The sequence below is a fragment of the Toxotes jaculatrix genome, chromosome 21 (assembly GCF_017976425.1).
Source record: "Toxotes jaculatrix isolate fToxJac2 chromosome 21, fToxJac2.pri, whole genome shotgun sequence".
NCBI lineage: Eukaryota > Metazoa > Chordata > Actinopteri > Toxotidae > Toxotes > Toxotes jaculatrix.
In genome coordinates, this window is record NC_054414.1 from 8,300,131 (window position 1) to 8,318,446 (window position 18,316).

The window sequence follows — 18,316 nt, forward strand, 5'->3', positions numbered from 1 at the left end:
GCAAACACTCCTATACTAAAGTATTACAGTTTTTATTTGTTAGGGTTAGGTGTGAAAAAAGTATTGATTAAACTCTTTTTTTAGTGGTTATAATATGTTTCTCATATTAATGGACACTATGTAAATGAGGTGACAACAAATACTGATAGTTTCACTGATTTATTACATGACAGTTCTAATAGACAGCGTTGCAATGTACAAGGGTTCCTCATCTTTCCTATCATTCACTGTCATCCTGCCAAATACAACTAAAGGAAGACTTTAGTTACCGGTCATGTTAAGTGTGTCTGTTTTTTTTTGTATATTACATAATATATTAAACAATATTCAACAGGTGGTGTCCATGTCCGTGGGATAAATACAGTACGAGCAGCAGGACTCTGAAAGGGTTTTTCTCTTCCCCGAGCATTTTTCATGATCTGTGTGTCAGTTGCAGATTGATGCGTCCTTGAGCAAGGAACTTAAGGTAATTCAGCTCCCACATGTAAATGTATAACAGAATGTAAATGACTTTCAACATTCAGGTATGTACAGCATATTTTGTACCGATGTCCCAGTTACATACATTTTCACATGAAAGATCAAAATATATCTTATTTAAGACAGTCAAGTTAAACTATCCTTACTGGCTAGTAAATATAAAATGTTTATTTGTACTGAGCTGTTGCTGGGTTTACTCTTCCTCTGAGGTCAGATGGTTGCAGTACTGCTGCAGCAAAGCCTCCACCTCTGCTCTCCGTGCCAGACTGTTGGCTTTGCCTTGGAAACGTCCGTTCTTCCCTGCCCCCTTCCCTTGGAGCATCTCTAGCACCCTGGGGAGCACAGAGGATCATATCAGGATCAACCATCATTAAAATTTCATCAGCAGAATTGAAATAAACATGTGGGGGTGTCTTTTACCGTGGTCCCATCTCAGCCACTGGTCTGCTGGGTCCAGCCAGCAGAAACAAACCAGGTCCCTTTTCTTCTCCAACAGTGAGAAAAACCAGAGTTTCCTGAGAGCAGACAAAACACGGCTTAATAAAATTATTTAATGGCTAATACCAAGATCTAAGCAGTCAGGTTATGATCTTACCTGAGTGTTTATTTCATTGGCAACGATATTCATGAACTCATTGTCTCCCTCTTTCCTATAGAAAGAGAAAGAAAGACCGTTTTCTTGATGGTTGTACTTCAACCCTGATGATGTCTGTGTCACTGCTGTGTGTTTGTAAAGAAGGTTAACATTGGGAACAATATAAAATACTGTACCTACAAACCAGCCGTTAAGAATGTCTTACTTGTGCAAGCTGAAGAAGTTGCCTCCCTGGGGGTTATTCTTACAGTTCTGTGCGATGAGGACAGCCATGTCGCGTAGCAGGCTCAGGTTAGTCTGCCAAAGACATTTTCATGACGGTTAAGGGAGTCTGTCTGCAATGTGTTACACTGCCATGGAAAGACTGTCATTTAAAGGGGGGCTCTCTGTAGTTAATGACCTCTTCTGGCAACTAAAAGGAACTACAACAACATTATTACTCTCATACAGTTCACAGGCACTGAGTGAGAATCTAGACAAGAATGCAGTGATGAAGAGATTCTCTTACTTTCTGTAGTAGCTTAACAGACTTCTGCAACTTGTCAACTGCTTCTACATGCTCATCAGGTCCAGTTCTGGTGAACAAAGACAGGGATTGTTTTCAAACTTGCTGAATGAGTTTAACTCAGACTAACGATATACGATCATTGATGCTTCAAACTTACTTCAGCAGAGACACCAGTGAGCGCTCTGTGCTGTAGCTTTTCTCTGCATACTTCAGTACCCTGTTTCCTGCTAGGAAGATCAGGTTGGTTTTGTTTTTCTTTCCTTTCTCAGTTCCCAGTAGCTTTATTACCTAAAATTCAGATCAAGCAAAATTAAGCACACAATGAGTAACTGACTAGAATCACCTGAGATACACCCAATGTTACAAACATGACATGATTATGTTTATATATAGTTTATATAGTATATAGTTATATCGTAATGGTAATAGTTTATATACAATTTCACCACTTCTGAACTCTTGTACCTGTAGGTGACTGAGGTTGGACACATGGGTCCCACAGCACATGTTGGCATCGATACCCTCGATATCAATGATCCGAATCGGCCCTGCGTGGTCCTCTGGCAATCCTCGACTCCTCACCTGGTTCACACACATGCAGCTCATGTAACATACTGTGAGTGTAAAATTTTAATATTTCTGGTCACGTTATTAGATACAGTATATTTAACAGGAGAGAATCAAACACCTTGACTTTTGAGCCATTGATCGCACACTAAGAGGACTGTTTTTTAACACAAGAAAGTACAACAGACATACCTTTTCCACAGCAGGGTCATCTATAGAGAGAAGCTGAACAGTGACAGGAACATGAGCTCTGATCTTTTCATTAATGGCTTCCTCCAGGTCCTGGAGCTGAGCAGGCTTCACACAGGGAGTGTCCAGCTCAATGGTACTTCTCTGACGCCCCAGTTCCCTGAAAAAAAGAAAAAAAAAAGACAGGTAAACCCATAAGTCTTTAATATTTACAGGAAAAGGAATCCATGCAGTGCTAAAGTACCAGGATGTGGTCTTGTATCCAAACATTGTATCTGCCAATGCTGTGATCAAATGTTGACCTATGAGTCAAGAGGAAAACATGTGTAATTACATTATATGAGCATAGTCATGCATTCATAGTCACTCCATACTCAACATGTGTAACAGTTCCTCACCTTATTTGTGTAGTGGTCCTTACCTGAGTGTTGCTGCATGTGGTCAAACCTCCTCTCCCAGTCCACCTTCACTTGCACCTCCTGACCCACCTCCAGAGGTGAAGTCACAAAGTGTACAGCTTCTGGTCCCTGTCTGGTCACCCTCAAAACCGGGACATCTCCGATCAGCCCGTGGTCATCTGGCTGAAGGAAGACCCAACATGCAATGAAATGTTGGGTAATATTATACAGTATGGCTTTTTATGACTTTTGATACAAGAATCTCCCAAAGGACCAACATGAAACTTTTGCTTGCATCATGTAGAAATTGAAATATATAATTATTATTCAGATAAATATAGCTCACTTGTCCACCTCCCTCAGGAAACAAGATGGTGTCTTGGAGCTTGACATTAAACCCCTTGAGAGTTTCTTTCTTTCCATTGACTTCTTGCTTTAACTCAGCTGCGCAGCAGGATTCTACAGAGGTAAGAAACTAAAAGGAAAATGACAAATGAAATGATGCACCCTGGTACGCAGCTGCTGAAGTGGCTGTGAGTTTGCACAGAAACTGATAACCAGCAACGAGTACTTTTCAAACCATGACCATGAAATAAATTTCTTAAAATTCATCATTTCCACTGCATTACCGGCTACATTTGAACTGAGCTCAAAATGACAGCTACAGTATAAGCAGACATACAATGTGTTTATCACATAAAAGCACCTACATCTAAATAAATCCTAAATCTACGGTTTCCTGAACTATAAACGCAGTTAGCCACTGTCGTTAGCGACCATGCTAACCACTTCTGCAGAGAATGAATTTCTTCCGCCAGGTGTTTTCGCGTATTACACGGCCGTTTATCGCCGATCACTTGTCTAAAAATATTGAAACACACCTCTTTCATATAACAGTCCCGTTGACACTGAAAAGCCATTATGGAGTGTTTTAAAGGGAAAACTCTGCCTGCAACACGAGTTGATATAAATATAACTCACTCGGATCCAGCTGACAGCTAAGTACGGGTACCAAGATAGGCCAAACTTAAATACACCGACTTTGGATGTGTTCGACTTCTTTTCTTTTCCTTTCTTTTCTTTTCTTTTCTTTTCTTTTCTTTCAAATAGCTTTAAATTCATGACCGAAAATCACGCAAATGTGTTTTAAAAAGAAAACGTCAGAGGTTTATAACTTTAACTTTGTTGTTCCCATGTATAATGTTGCTTTAGCACAGAGTACATAATAGTACATAATATAAATATGTGCTTGGACCTACAACATAACAGTAAATACAGTGTATATAAAGCAATAGCATAACATAAAACCTACACCATCACCATTACCAACTGTTGTATGAGACATAGCATCTGCTGACACATCACGAGCATTAAACGCGTTTTATGGGAAAAAAGAAAAAAAAAAGAACTGTCTGTTTCCAGGGCATTAGTACATCTGCGCTAAGAATTGAATGAGGCATGAATAAATGGGACTGGCCTACTTATTGCAGTCTTACTGCTATCTTCTGGAGCTACTGAAACAAACAACCATGCTCTGCTTTATTTGAAGGCCTGTTAACATAAAAGATACAAACACGAGAACACCAGATCATGATTGATAAAAAGGTATTTTTTATTAAAACTGACAATGACACGACAGTGTTCAAAAAATGTCAATAAATAATCTCATAGAAAGTATTACATATGTAAAAACAGTAACACACCAGACACTAACGAACATTAAATGCTTCAGCAAACAGAGGAGCGAGGGTGCTGTAAGCATCAGTCAGACTGCAAGGGGAAAAGGAAGAAAGTGGTCAGTATAAATATTTAAATTATCCATACATGAGAGACTTTTGATTTTTCCAGTCTACATCACATCATGTAAATCTAACTTGGAATGAATTCATATTGTGTATGGCTTGTTTTGCAATATGTAAAAACAGTTGGTTTCACAGATTACGATATAAACCATTGGACTACTTGTAAGTTTCTATATTACATTTTTAAAAAGTTAACTCTGCACTTACATCACTAAGATCACCCATATCTGGTGTTCCTCCTTTATTACTGGTAGCCATTTCTTGGATCATCTGAAAAAGGAAAACCAGGTGTTTACACACACACACACACACACACACACACACACACACACACACACACACACACACACACACACACACACACACACACACACACACACAGAGGAATCCTGTGAATATTGCAAAGTACATGCACTGTTTCCCAAACTCTTCAACATTATCAGAATTCAGTTTATCTTATTACTTCACTTACATCCATGTATCTATCGTACTCCTCCTTTCCCTCATCTTCTTCGTGCTCCCAGTCCCTCCAGTTATCAAAGTCTACAGAAATCCAACTGGGCTGCAAAAAACAAAGGCGATTCAAAATTTTATTGACCCAGGAGAAGCTGACAGTGAAGCACCCGGCTTCATAGCTATACTGTTTCACACCTTCCCACCTTTTTGCTGCTCACAATGTTGGGGATTACTTGTTGCTATTTTGTTGCCCATAAAGGCAACGTAATAGTACCTTTGGAGGAAATGACTTTTGAACTGATACCTAGAATCATCCAGTGTCAAGACCATATCTCAAACAACAATCTCAGCAACTTAAAATTTCACTATTTCTGGGATCATGAGATTTTTCTGAACTAAATCTAGGACAAGATAAGGACTTATGACAGATCAATTCAAACACACAATGACTTACCTTAGCGGGATCCTTCTGGAGACGAGGCCATGCAAAATCAGGTTTCACCTTCCTTAGCAAGACGTTGATGGTGCGATCATAGACTCTTTCCCTGGAGTCCTTTAAGTGATTAATGTTTAAATACACACTTATATTTAATGTCACACAATGACTGTATATTCCAGCATGCCTGAAAATTGGATGCTTACATGGATTTGGACTTTGTCGTAGAAGAACAGCTCATTGTAGAACACATCATCTGTGTCATTTTTGCAGCTGTTGTAAACACAGGGAAGCGTTGTCAAGGGAACAATTTAACACAACACATAGACAATTTGTGACATTTTACAGCAAAGACAACTGCCCATAGTATCACTTTATGCCCTGAAAACAATGGTTTTCAATAAGATTCTCAACTAACCCTGTTACAATAAGTACGTTACACAGGGCAGAGACAGAAAGCAAAGAAAGAAAACACAAAATGTTGTAAACTCACCATAAAATCATTTTGTCTGGCATGATTTCAACTTGGACATCTTTAGGTTTATGAATGCTGAAGGTGATGGTGACATATTTCTTTCTGTCAAACCACACCGCATGTGCTGGCTGGCTGTTAAGACACAGAAAAACAAAAAACTTAGAAATAGAATATATTATTCATATTCATTTTATTATGAGAGTGAAACCTCCTCATAATAATAAAGCACAGGTGTTGGTCAATGTTAGTAATGTTACAAGAAGAGAGACTGGCAGCACTTACCTCTCCTCTGGTCTGACAATTTTGGGCTTGCTCATTCTAATTCTTGAAGAAAACAGAAACTACTTTCTTGCTCCTTTGACTACGGAAAAGTAAAAAGCATGTGGCTTGGTCGTTGGGTTGTGTGCTCTAAGGCAGTGGCCAGGCCCTGGAAGCTATTTATGGAGCACTGGTATCAGCTGCTGGGGAGGCTTGCCTGCCACAGCCCCTTCTGCCCTTTATAGTCTGTCAGTGGAACTCTCGGGAAAACAGATGCATTTTCTGGGTTCTCCAAAACTTCAGTCACCCCTGACTGGGTGCTTGACAGGGTAAAGCTGGGGGCAGGGAGACAAAACAGAAAAGGACATGCCAACAAATGGGAGGTCTAAGAATCTAGAGACAGCATTTGGAACCACAAAACTCAGTAAACACCAGGTGTAAACTCTACTCAGACTATTTATATAGTCCTTTATATTATGTTTCTTGTCATTCTAGACTACTGAGTGGGTAAATAAAAATAAACTTTTCTGTATTGCTCCATTAATTTAAATATTTTATTTATTTCCACTTTTTATATATTGATTTCCTCTGTCACTTTTGGGCCCACATAGTAGTTTCAATGACATTTCTTGATATGGAGTTAATCTTACCAAAAAGACCTGCAAACAGATATCAGAGAGTGCTGCAGTACAGAGTCGCCCCCTGCTGCTCTGGAGGCTCACACACCATTTCTCACCGGAAATGCAATTCTCTGCCTGTGGGGGCTGTAGCGCGGGGCGCGAGAGGTCCTGGTAACGCTGTGTATATACGAACTTCTGCCTGAAAAAATCAGTAAATAGTTTTCTTTCACATTTTTTATCTTAAGTCTGGAAGGTTTTGCAGTTTATTTCTTCAAACCCACGGGACGTAGCGCTCATCAAGGTGAAAATGCCCCGCAGACGCCAGGTAAGAACAAATGTAAGTCGTACAAGAGGGTAACGTTAGCTAAATTAGCGCCGATGTATTCTATTCTCCGGATTGGGAGAATGTTCCGCCATATTCCATTCAATAATCTGGCGATTTAGCACACCAAAACATGGTCGTGGTTACATTAGTTGTGCAAACGTGCAATCCACCAAGAAGAATTAGACTATATGAGTGATTTTCAATCATATTAGTTATATTTAAAGGTTACTTTTGTCAACAGACTTAACTAACATTAAAATGCACCTTTGTGGGCGGCGACGAGCAGCTAAACCAGATTAAAAAAAAATTAACATAAGTATTATTGACAATCAAACACATCTTTGAAGATCATACGTTTGCCGAACGCACCACAACTTCACAATGACGGCATTATACAAAATAATAAGTAAATGACACCGTTAGGAAAGCTCACCAATAAGCACTACACCTTAAACTCTGAGATTTGTCAATGCATTTTGGTGCTACAACAGTGGCAGTTTAGCTAACGTTACAGGCTAAGCTAACAATAATAATAGGTTGTGGAGGCGCTAACTAGGCTAGCTTCTTTCTCGTATATCCACTACTGTGTCTAGCAAATGTAATATCACCTGGCTAACTTAGAGTCAGTTGTTCTTTCAAAAGTACCAAATGCTAACTGTGGTAAAATTTATTAGTTAGACGTAAACGTTAGTCACAGCGGTTTAGCCAAACGTTACTATAAACCTAGCTAACAGCAAGCTGTCAGCTGTTTGTAGCCTTTCTGTCAAAGAATGATTACAGAGGACGCTGGATAAAAATCAGCAGCTATTAACAAGCTAACCTCGTTGTCTTTTGTAAGATAGACCCTTAGTATTGCCACGTCTATTTTGCATGTCTGACACTCTCCGTCCCACATCAGCTTTTCAGTTTTTATACAATGGTTATGGAATTTGTGTAGGATGTCACTCATTTAATTTTTTTTTCATGATAGAGACACATGCCCGGGAGTGGTTCAGATGGAACTGAAGACTCTGACTCCTCTGCTGAAAGAGAGCAGACCAATAGTTCAGAAAGTGATGGAAACATGCCCAAGAGACAGCGTCTTACCAGAGCCTCCACGCGCCTTAGCCAAAGCTCTCAGGGTTGGCAAACATATCCTCTTCATGCAGTTTAAAGCGTTTACAGTCTTCTTCATCTCAACTCTTTCATAAATATGATGGTTGTTTGACTTTTGTTGCTTCAGATACCCCAGACTTGAAACGAGCTGCAGACCATGATGAATCTCCGCCATTGACGCCCACAGGAAATGCCCCCTCCTCTGAATCTGAGCTGGACATCTCCAGCCCCAATGCCTCTCATGATGAGAGCCAGGCCAAAGACCAAGCCAACAGGGACTCAGACAAAGACCTCTCCCATCGACCCAAGCGCCGCCGCTGCCATGAGACCTATAACTTTAACATGAAATGTCCTACGCCGGGGTGTAATTCACTTGGTAAAATCTCTGCTCTTTTGCAAATTTTACTTACTGGAACTTGATTTTGATTTATAATCAGTGTCATCCTCTGCTTTCATAATGTTGTATGAATATAAGTAACTTCCTTTTTCTCTGTTTACTCAGGTCACCTCACAGGGAAACATGAACGTCATTTTGCTGTATCAGGTTGCCCTCTTTATCACAATCTTTCTGCTGATGAGTGCAAGGTGGGTGTCTTAACAAAGTTGTGTTTTTGGTATCTCTGCTGTGCTTGGCTACTCAGCATGTTTGTCCTTCTATTATTTATTTTATTCCTTCATGACACAATCCCTTTAATACTTAAGATATTTATACATGTATTTAACGCAGTTTCTTTTGGGGTGTCTACAATGAGCTGCATCGGTCAGTTTGCATTTAATATCATAGTCAGATAAAACAGTGTAGAACTGAGTTTTTTTAATTTTAACTTCACTCCAGGGAAAGCTCAGTTATCTTGTCCTGACCATAACACTGACCTACAGACAAACAATACATAAAGCAATAACAAGCATTAAAAATATCACAGGTTTTCAAAGAAGAACAGCTTTAAAACAACCTGACAGTGCTATTATACAACAAGAAACGTTTTGGCAGTTTGAGTGGTATCGTATCCTTCTCAGACTTTTTCCGGAGAGAAATCAGAAGAGTGGGAGCAGTGAGGTGTTCTCTTTGTTTGACTGTTTTACGTAGACTGTAATTCATCCTTTCACTTTTCATTTTAGGTGAAAGCCATCAGCCGCGAGAAACAGGAAGAGGAGGTGAAAGGACAGGAAGAAAGCAACTCACGCCATGCAACTCGTCACCAGGTAGTTCCTTTCTGCAAAGACGTTATATAGTTTTATTTTCGACCAGAAAGAATATGAATATTATGTGTGACTGCACAATAAATATTTAATCATCTTAATATAATTTTAGACGTTACTGGCTGGCTCTCATAGTAACATGAAAGTAACTGATGTATTTCTATTGTGCTTTCCAGACACCAACATCAAAACAGAGCAGATACAAAGAGCAGGTGGCTGAGATGAGAAAGGGGAGAAACTCTGGCCTTCAGAAGGAGCAGAAAGAAAAGCACATGGTACATCAACGGCACTCTAACATGCAGTCGTTCATTTGCTATTACATTTGCTTACTCTTACTGCATCATGGCTTCATTATATAGCTAGTATGTTGTGTCACATCTACAAATCCTTTTGTATGATCCACAGGAGCATCGGCAGACACACAGCAACACCAGAGAACCTCTGCTGGAGAACATCACCAGTGAATATGATCTGGAGCTTTTCAGGAAAGCCCAGGCCCGTGCATCTGAAGACCTGGTAATGGGCCTGCTTTGGTCAATTGTTACTCGGTTTTCAGTACGTTAGCACCTTATCACACATATTGATGTTTTGACCAGCAGTAACACTGTGTTTTCCCTCCTGCAGGAGAAGCTACGTATCCAGGGTCAGATCACAGAGGGCAGCAACATGATCAAAACCATCCTGTTTGGCCGCTACGAGCTGGACACCTGGTACCATTCACCCTATCCCGAGGAGTACGCTCGTCTGGGTCGCCTCTACGTCTGTGAGTTCTGCCTCAAGTACATGAAGAGCCAGACCATCCTCAGGCGACATATGGTGAGAGTCAGAGACTGATACACCATTGATGTTAGGCTAAATACGGATAAGCCACAGTGTTGGCCCTCAGATATATATGTATTTAACGTATCTGCTCCTACTCACTTAGTTATCTGAAAGTACCTTTGTTATGTGTCTTATTGTGTGTCTTTTCAGGCAAAGTGTGTGTGGAAGCATCCTCCAGGAGATGAGGTTTACAGGAAGGGCTCTATATCTGTGTTTGAAGTCGATGGCAAAAAGAATAAGGTAGGGAAACTCAGTCATAAAAATGTCCTTTACTCCTTCTGGTTTTGTCAATATTAGGAAACTGGTGACATATCTATAAGGGAAATGTCACAGTGAGTGCCACCTTACTTTAAAACAATCAAATAAGGGACTATAATAAAGTAATCCAGTGCCATTTTGTCCACAGATCTACTGCCAGAACCTATGTTTACTTGCCAAGCTTTTCCTGGACCACAAAACGCTGTATTACGATGTGGAGCCGTTTCTATTCTACGTCATGACTGAGGCCGACAACACCGGCTGCCATTTAGTGGGATACTTTTCCAAGGTGAATGGAAAAAGAATGGTAGATTGATGGTGCATATAAACAGTATGTAGCAATTATATTTTTGTATACAGAAGCATCTAAATGTTTTTCTTCTTTGTTCAGGAGAAGAATTCCTTCCTGAACTACAATGTATCCTGTATCCTGACGATGCCACAGTACATGAGACAGGGCTTTGGCAAGATGCTCATTGACTTCAGTATGTACATGTACACACATGCGATATAGATTCTTCATCTTCATAGGGTTATTTCTAAGTGCTTTTGTTGACTGTCCTCTGTGCTTTGTTTAGGCTACTTGCTGTCCAAAGTGGAAGAGAAGGTGGGCTCACCGGAGAGGCCTCTGTCTGACCTGGGCCTCATCAGCTACCGAAGCTACTGGAAAGAAGTGTTACTCAGATACATGTACAACTTTCAGGGCAAGGAGATCTCCATCAAAGGTGAGTGAGAACACAGAGCTCATGCAGCTTTCATTTGTATTGCTTTTCTACAAAAAAAAATCCAGCTTGAAATAAAGCTTTGTGCCAGGAGGGGAAAGTCTTCTACAACATTACCACATGTAAACATTAATTTGAAAGTGTTTCATCAACATGTACAAAAATATTTACTGTTGTAATATTTGCTGCACAGAGATCAGTCAGGAAACTGCAGTCAATCCGGTGGACATTGTGAGCACCCTGCAGTCTCTTCAGATGCTGAAGTACTGGAAGGGAAAGCACTTGGTGTTGAAGCGACAGGTAAGGTATCGGTCCACTGGCCTGTGTGGCTGCTGTGTTTTTTTTTTTTTTTTTTTTTTTTTTTTTTAACTACTAAAGTTTATCATCTCTCTAAGTCATTTTATTGTGACAATTTGTTAATATTGAGATATCTTATTGCAGGATTCTCACGTCTAAATAAAAAGATAAAATTTCTTCTGGTCTAACACATCATTTATTTAGGAAGGATATGACTTAAATTTTTTTGTCCTGTTTTGATAATAACAGTGAATACTGGATCTTATCACATAATTTTATTTACTACGTACCTCAGTCCTAATATATTTTTTTTTATGCTGAAAAATGACTAATGCTGCTCGACGTAAATTTAGTCCCTGTATCTGACAGCCCAGTTTGTTCCCTTTTTTCGTCCTCTCAGGACCTGATTGATGAGTGGAAAGCAAAGGAGATCAAGCGAGGCAACAGTAACAAAACCATTGACCCGAGCTCACTAAAATGGACGCCTCCTAAAGGGACATAAGCACTACGATCCTCAGGCTACTGAATAAACTTGCCTCCAGCCTCACCAGCCACAAGTAGCCTAGACCTATGAACTGTCAATAAAGATCAGTGTTTTCTTTCTTTCTGTCAGTTTTTTAATCCAGCTTAGTTCTGCTTATTTGTGTCATGGAACTTTTTTTTCCACTTTTATATTTCACTTTCATTCATATTTTAGGGACCATACATTTCAGCAAGAATGATTCTTGACTCAAATATTGTCAACGGTAGAAAATCTGTTTGTCCTATTTGTTTTAAAAATGCCTATGTCTACTAAACTTTGAATGTTAAATGATAAAACGGTCCAGTGTGGTGGATAACATGAATGTCTTGCTTTGCTCATTCAAAAAAAAAAAACATACCTACATTTATCAGCATTTATATGCTGTTATTTTTATTTCTTTCAAGAAATGTGCATTTTGAAGATGGTAGTTTTTTTTTTTTTGAGATTAATTCAATAATTGTTAGCATGAACTGAAGCCGTAATCAGAGTGTATTTCGAGGAGCGTGATGTTTGGGTGACGTCTTCTTTGGTTGGTGTAAAATTGTATAGATCATAGTAATGTGTACTTTTTTTTCCCCCCTAGATCCATCAATACAGGATTTGGACACATTCCTCTGATGAACCTGCCAAATAATAAATTGAGATATTTTTAATGTGCTGAGAATATGATAAAAATTATGACAATACCACTGTAAGAATGCACATAGAAATAAAACAACCTCAGGTTTTTATACTGAAACAATCATACCATGCTCGTGTGGTTTCTCTGAAACATCGATCCCAGTGGTTGTTGCAGATGGATTTATTCTGGTCAGCGATTCTGTCATGAAAACAGAAAACATTTTAATGGGATTATCTTTGCCTTGTACTCTTGATCATGGTTGTTAAATGTGTATTAGCAATTTGATATTTTTAATATCAATAAAGCAGCATTGGTATTTTGAAATGAGTTAGATTTTGTGTCTTGGTGTTTTGTGCTTACCACCCCTGGAAATGCTTCTTCCCATCAGGCCCACAAATGTTTCTCCTTTGTTTCCTACAAGTGTGAGGAAAATGATCACATTTATGAAGCAGCACTTTCATGCTTAAAATCTAATCCTGATGCTGCCATATAAACCTGAAATGACTTAAAGTGAATTATTTTAATCATGTTTTTAAAGTCATATTTGCTGATTTTTCAGTTATAGTTTGAAAAATAAAGATACTTACGTCTATTTACTTGAAAGGGTTTCTTTGTACCTGCAATTTAAAAAAAAAAAAAAAGAAATTACCAGTGGATCAATAGTTTTATCTTTATTTGCATAAACATATAATGGGCCTTACTGAAAAATTTAAATACAATAAATAATTTTCATGTTATATTTTTTAGGGAGGCCACCTGAGCGTTTCCCCATGAGTCCGTAGAAGCGAAGGGCTTTGGACCTCCTCATCAGGGTGGCTATCGGTTGGGTCAGATCTGTCTCCAGAGACTCATCCTGCCAGAAAATTCATCACACATTTGATTTTTTTTTTTCAATTATATATTTTTAAATTTAGAAAAATTCCATATATTATCATCAAATCACTTCCACTTCACATTAAACCAACAATTCCTTGATATTTATCATCACTCAATGAGAAATTTCAGAGCATTTCTCCAATAAAAACAAAGAAGTCACATTTGTCCATAAATGTGTTTAAATTACTGATGCTCACCTGCCAGTCTGTAGATAATCCTCTCTCCTCTTCCACACTGGAAGACAGTCCCTGATAGATTTGCAACAAAGCACAAAAAGTCACAACAACAAGCTGAATCTTCCAGTTATCCATTTCTTGGTCAAGGAGAAATGCTTTGGTTCTGAGTCTCTTCAGTTGAAGCTGCCAAAGCTAAAAACACATTTAAAACTGATGTTGGGAGGATGTGATTCTGCGTGGTTTTGTCTGTCCCAACTGTATCCAGGGTGCATTTATACCTCTGTACCCCTGCTGCTAGACCCCTCCCCTCTGAACATGATTACGCACTTGCTTCCATATCATTAAAAACCTCCAGATTTGTCAGTTGTTTTTTTTGTTTTTTTTTGAGGATCTGGCTTTGCACCATAAACTACTTTGCAGCCATCAAAAATGAAAAATCTGATTTACAAACTAAATGAAATATGTTTCTAGTTAAATTAAATGTTGTTCTGTAGCTGATACCAGGATGTCCTCCACAGATTTATTAGCAGTCTTAAATTCAAAGCAAGACCCAAATGTTCAGTAATATTAAAGGTTAAATATTTACACTTGAGGTGTTCACCTTTCATTTCTATTTTTATTAGGCCTCTGGATTGCTGTTGGTCCAAAAAAAAAAAAAAAAAAATTCTCCTGTCTCCCATTTGTGACCTTGTGATGTGCACATGCTTCTTTGATATCACCGAGGAAGAGGGCAGGACATGCAGACGCGTCGGGTTTCTGAGCTTTCCAAATATAACCATCTGCTTTGAAGAGTTTTATTGGTTAATCAAGTCACTTGGTGCATTTCTGCTAGTTCTGGATTTATTGAGGAGGACAACACACACGTGACCTCTATGTTGATTTATTAAGATTAAGAACACTGCAGATGCACTGAAGGTTGTATGTAACGCTGATGGTCAGAAGTCAAGCAGAAGATGAGGAAAAATTTGCTCATTATTTATAAATGCCAGGAAATAAACAATTGACATTTCAAGTGCTATGAAATATGTATGAACTGTGTTGCATGTCATAATCTGAAATATATGAAAACAGTTAACCATGTTGATATTTGTGATTTTTTTTTTGATTCAGTGATATTTATTTTCCATCTCCTGAGATAATTACACTGTTATTAAACCTTTTCATGATCTTTACTCTCTTAGCCATTTAAATGCTCTGTTTTAATGAAAGCTGAGCTCTTTTTTCAACACTCTGGCTAAAGAAATTTCTGGAGAGGCAATTACTTGACAATCGGTGTGCTGTAAGGACACCCACTTGAAACAAAGCTGACACACGCATCAAATGCTTTGATCCACACACAGGTGCTTCTAAAAGCAAGAAAAGCCCGGGACAATTAGGCCTGAAAAGCAATTACACCTGAACAGCCCTCGTGTGCACATAGTCTAATCCACAGCTAACGTAAAGTGCCGAATCAAAAGAAATCAGAGGCACAACATTTGCATATGAAATGGTTGAGTCACAAAGAGCCCCCATAATGACAGAACACTGCATTTCCATGTGACGCAGGGGAGCGGCTGGGTTGGCCATTTCTACTGCTCACTACTGGTGATTCACTGCAGGGTGCTGAGACTGATATTAACCTCTGATCTATTCCAACTTCACCTTATGTGACTCTTGTAGTGTTTTTTTTTCCTTTTCTTTGTTAAATAATGAATCTCACATGACATTTCAAGTGGTGCACAACAAATTCAGTTACAGGTACGGGTCACTGTGCCCTCTTCAGTGAACTCCAGTTCTGAGAAGACAAGAAACATGTTGAATTGTGTGTAGCTTGACCCACATTAGAGAATATAAGCCAGAATATCGTAACCTCCTTTGCTCTTCTGGATCTTGTGAATCTCCCAACTTTATATTTTAGTAAAGTGCAATGCTAAACCTCTGAGGTTCTCCTTTATTGCAGGCTTCAAATGGTGCATTCATTCCTTCATTCATTTCCTGGGAAATCCTCTTTATCTACTCCATCTCAAAGATTTATTACGTGTGTCCAAACATCTTTCATTGAGTTACAGACTTGACTGAGTTCATTAATTCAGCTGTGGATATTACTTACAGTATATTGCTGCTGAAATGCAGCCTAGCATATTACATTGATCATCATCAGACAGGCAAACTGAACATGACAGATACAAAATACAGTATCTGTGCATAATTCCTTTGTGGTCTGAACTAATAAAAACCATCATCTTCTCTATTCTTGAGTCCCGTGCATAACTGCTTTCATATGGTGTTTCGTAAACCAACCACCATATTGTCAGTTTGCCTGTCTCGCTGTTTTTTTCTTAGATAACTGTTATATTTATCAGTCTTAAAATCAAGCAAATCATGTTCTTTTTTTCCTCACCTAAGAAAAGCTACAGGTAGATACAGATAAATGACACACCTGACAAAACCAGTCGAGGAAACCTTACTATTGGAGCTGAGGGCCATAATCTCATTTTCTCATCACTTGAGTCACTGTGGTTTAGTCTAGATGCCTGATATCATCACCTCTTAGCCTGACAGAGCGGCTTTAAGGCCGACTGTTATCTCCACACAATCAGAATCCATCTTAACACTGACAAATTAGTCCATTCATCGACTAAATGGACTTTAATGGAGCTGGTCAGTCCAGTGTCTGCCACTGTGCTATGCAGTTGTAGCATGCTATAGAGGCTATTAATGAGGTTTAGATTATATGAAGGTAATATGTTTAGTTAAAATTCTAACTAAACATATTACTTTTCTTTTTTTTAATGGATTGCTTTGCTTAAGAAGCAGGAGAAGAATCTTTTAAACCCATAAAAAAACTCCACTTTAATCCTACACCTTTCAAAAGCTCTAGACAGCGATGATTTTCTGAAAGGTGGTAAAACTCAATGAATTTGCTCAAGATTGTAAGTTTAATTGCCACGTCATACAGAAATGGGTTAAATAAGTTAGCACTGTTTCCTTTTTCCACAAATGTTATTTTATTTTGTCTGCCATTAAAAAAAAAAAAAAAAACTAAACACGAATAAATAGCAGGTGTGTGTGACATTTATCTATCTCCTGTTGCCTTTTTGCATTTACAGCATGTGGCAGATTTCAACGAACATCTTATCCACAGGGTGGCAGTGTTCTCTAACAGATAAACTCACAGCACCAAAACCTGCAGTCCCTCTGTTTCCCTGCCAGAGTGTTGCCACCACCACCCTCGAGTCACCTTAAACAACACTTTAAGATCCTCATGATGAATCCATGTCTTGTTAGCCTTATGCTTTGTCTATGTGCTTGGCTGACATATCCAAAAATGAAAGGATGTTTAAGTAGTGCCTTGGTTAAGGACAATGTGACACATATTATGATTTGTCTTTGATTGTTTTGTGGTTCATTTGTGTTCTGTTTGTAAGTTTTAAAAATGAAACATTCAAGTGTCAGCATACAAAATTTGTGCCACCACAAAGAAATCTGGATATTTGTTGTCACACACTGTGAACTGGTGAAGCTCTGGCTGTTTTAAATTACCCCTATTAAAAGATGAAAACCTTGTTGCTGCAAAATTCTTGTTTTTCGTAAATCAAGAAAAACTTGGGGCTTTGTATAATGACATCTACCCCGACCACAAAAAAAAGTTTCACAATTGGTATCACAATACCATCATTAGGAGGTGAAGCTAATCTCAAATTCTGAACAGACTAAGGCATGAAGCAAGGTTAAATCTGTCAGTAAAAATATACATTATAAATGTACATTTTTATTATGAGGTGCATCATAAACACATATCAAATGCACAATCTGAAAACAGATCACTGTTTGTCTACATCATCTTCAGTGGGATGATGCTGATTGTTTTCATGTTAAAGTATCACACACCAGAATAGATCAGACATTGTATGATTGAGACTCCATCCATACAATGGTAGGCAGTACGACCTAGTATAGAAGTAACTATAAATTATCTTAGGAGTTTGTTACTTAGCCTGAATGCCTTCTAACTCTCTTGCTCCCTGAGTTGTTTTTCCCGTTTGGTGCCCTGTGGCACTTTAGTGTGGTTTCTCTAGAGAGGCATAAATTTGGTTCTTCAAGGCTCTCTGAAAATGAAATACCACTGTCTGCCTTTGCATGCTTAGACTGGGGGCTTTAGGCTCATACTGTGGTGGTTCTGTCTCTCAGTATCCAGCCGTGTGAGACAGGCTGGTGTCATGGGATTGGCTGCATCAGTCATGAACCAAGATGAGCATGAGATGTGTATTTTGTGTGTTTGTATCTCACCACCAAAACCAGGGCAATCCTATGTCAACTTTCTCTTGAGGAAATGCAAGTGATAAATGCATTCCCCCACCTGCACACAGAGACATTGGCAGGTTGTGTTGATGGCTTATCACAGAGATCTCACTTTTTTGAAGTTGATGTCAGGTGGCAGAGCTTCGCTGGAACTTCCACAAACACAGTTATCTTAGAAACAGTCGGTTGCTGGCTTTGAAGTTATTCAAAATCACTGTGATGGATTCAGTGTTACATCATGACTGTGAGGATATGTTCTGTAAAATGCCGACAGGTCCTCCGTGTTGTCCTTACTCTGGCATCATTCTCAAGAAGAGTACTTTCATCGCTGAATG

General features: G+C 38.9%; 3 protein-coding genes across 5 annotated transcripts; 1 reads left to right on the forward strand and 2 right to left on the reverse strand.

Moving 5' to 3' along the window:
• Positions 1–407: 407 nt before the first annotated feature.
• aarsd1 (alanyl-tRNA synthetase domain containing 1) lies at positions 408–3,750 on the reverse strand. 2 transcript variants are annotated; one of them, XM_041029329.1, is made up of 12 exons: positions 3,619–3,750; positions 3,084–3,212; positions 2,761–2,920; positions 2,584–2,641; positions 2,343–2,499; positions 2,049–2,165; positions 1,741–1,871; positions 1,584–1,650; positions 1,281–1,372; positions 1,076–1,130; positions 901–995; positions 408–812 (listed from the first exon to the last, which is right to left on the reverse strand). In XM_041029329.1, the coding sequence occupies exons 1-12, from the start codon at positions 3,655–3,657 to the stop codon at positions 674–676; spliced, it is 1,239 nt and encodes a 412-aa protein (XP_040885263.1). In that variant the 5' UTR covers positions 3,658–3,750; the 3' UTR covers positions 408–673. The 2 variants fall into 2 exon arrangements, with proteins under 2 accessions (XP_040885263.1, XP_040885264.1); XM_041029330.1 differs by lacking the exon at positions 3,084–3,212 and having other exon boundaries at positions 3,619–3,729.
• A 575-nt stretch (positions 3,751–4,325) lies between these two features.
• On the reverse strand, positions 4,326–6,339 carry ptges3l (prostaglandin E synthase 3 like). Its single transcript, XM_041029331.1, has 7 exons — positions 6,189–6,339; positions 5,925–6,038; positions 5,638–5,704; positions 5,450–5,548; positions 5,012–5,101; positions 4,747–4,809; positions 4,326–4,507 (listed from the first exon to the last, which is right to left on the reverse strand). Exons 1-7 carry the CDS (start codon positions 6,221–6,223, stop codon positions 4,499–4,501), a joined length of 477 nt encoding a protein of 158 aa, XP_040885265.1. The 5' UTR covers positions 6,224–6,339; the 3' UTR covers positions 4,326–4,498.
• Positions 6,340–6,929: 590 nt separating this feature from the next.
• On the forward strand, positions 6,930–12,436 carry kat7b (K(lysine) acetyltransferase 7b). 2 transcript variants are annotated; one of them, XM_041029547.1, is made up of 14 exons: positions 6,930–7,121; positions 8,080–8,230; positions 8,332–8,580; positions 8,707–8,789; positions 9,324–9,407; positions 9,581–9,679; positions 9,810–9,920; positions 10,029–10,220; positions 10,377–10,466; positions 10,633–10,773; positions 10,876–10,969; positions 11,063–11,209; positions 11,400–11,506; positions 11,904–12,436. In XM_041029547.1, the coding sequence occupies exons 1-14, from the start codon at positions 7,092–7,094 to the stop codon at positions 12,003–12,005; spliced, it is 1,680 nt and encodes a 559-aa protein (XP_040885481.1). In that variant the 5' UTR covers positions 6,930–7,091; the 3' UTR covers positions 12,006–12,436. The 2 variants fall into 2 exon arrangements, with proteins under 2 accessions (XP_040885481.1, XP_040885482.1); XM_041029548.1 differs by having other exon boundaries at positions 6,930–7,109.
• The last annotated feature ends 5,880 nt before the right edge of the window (positions 12,437–18,316 follow it).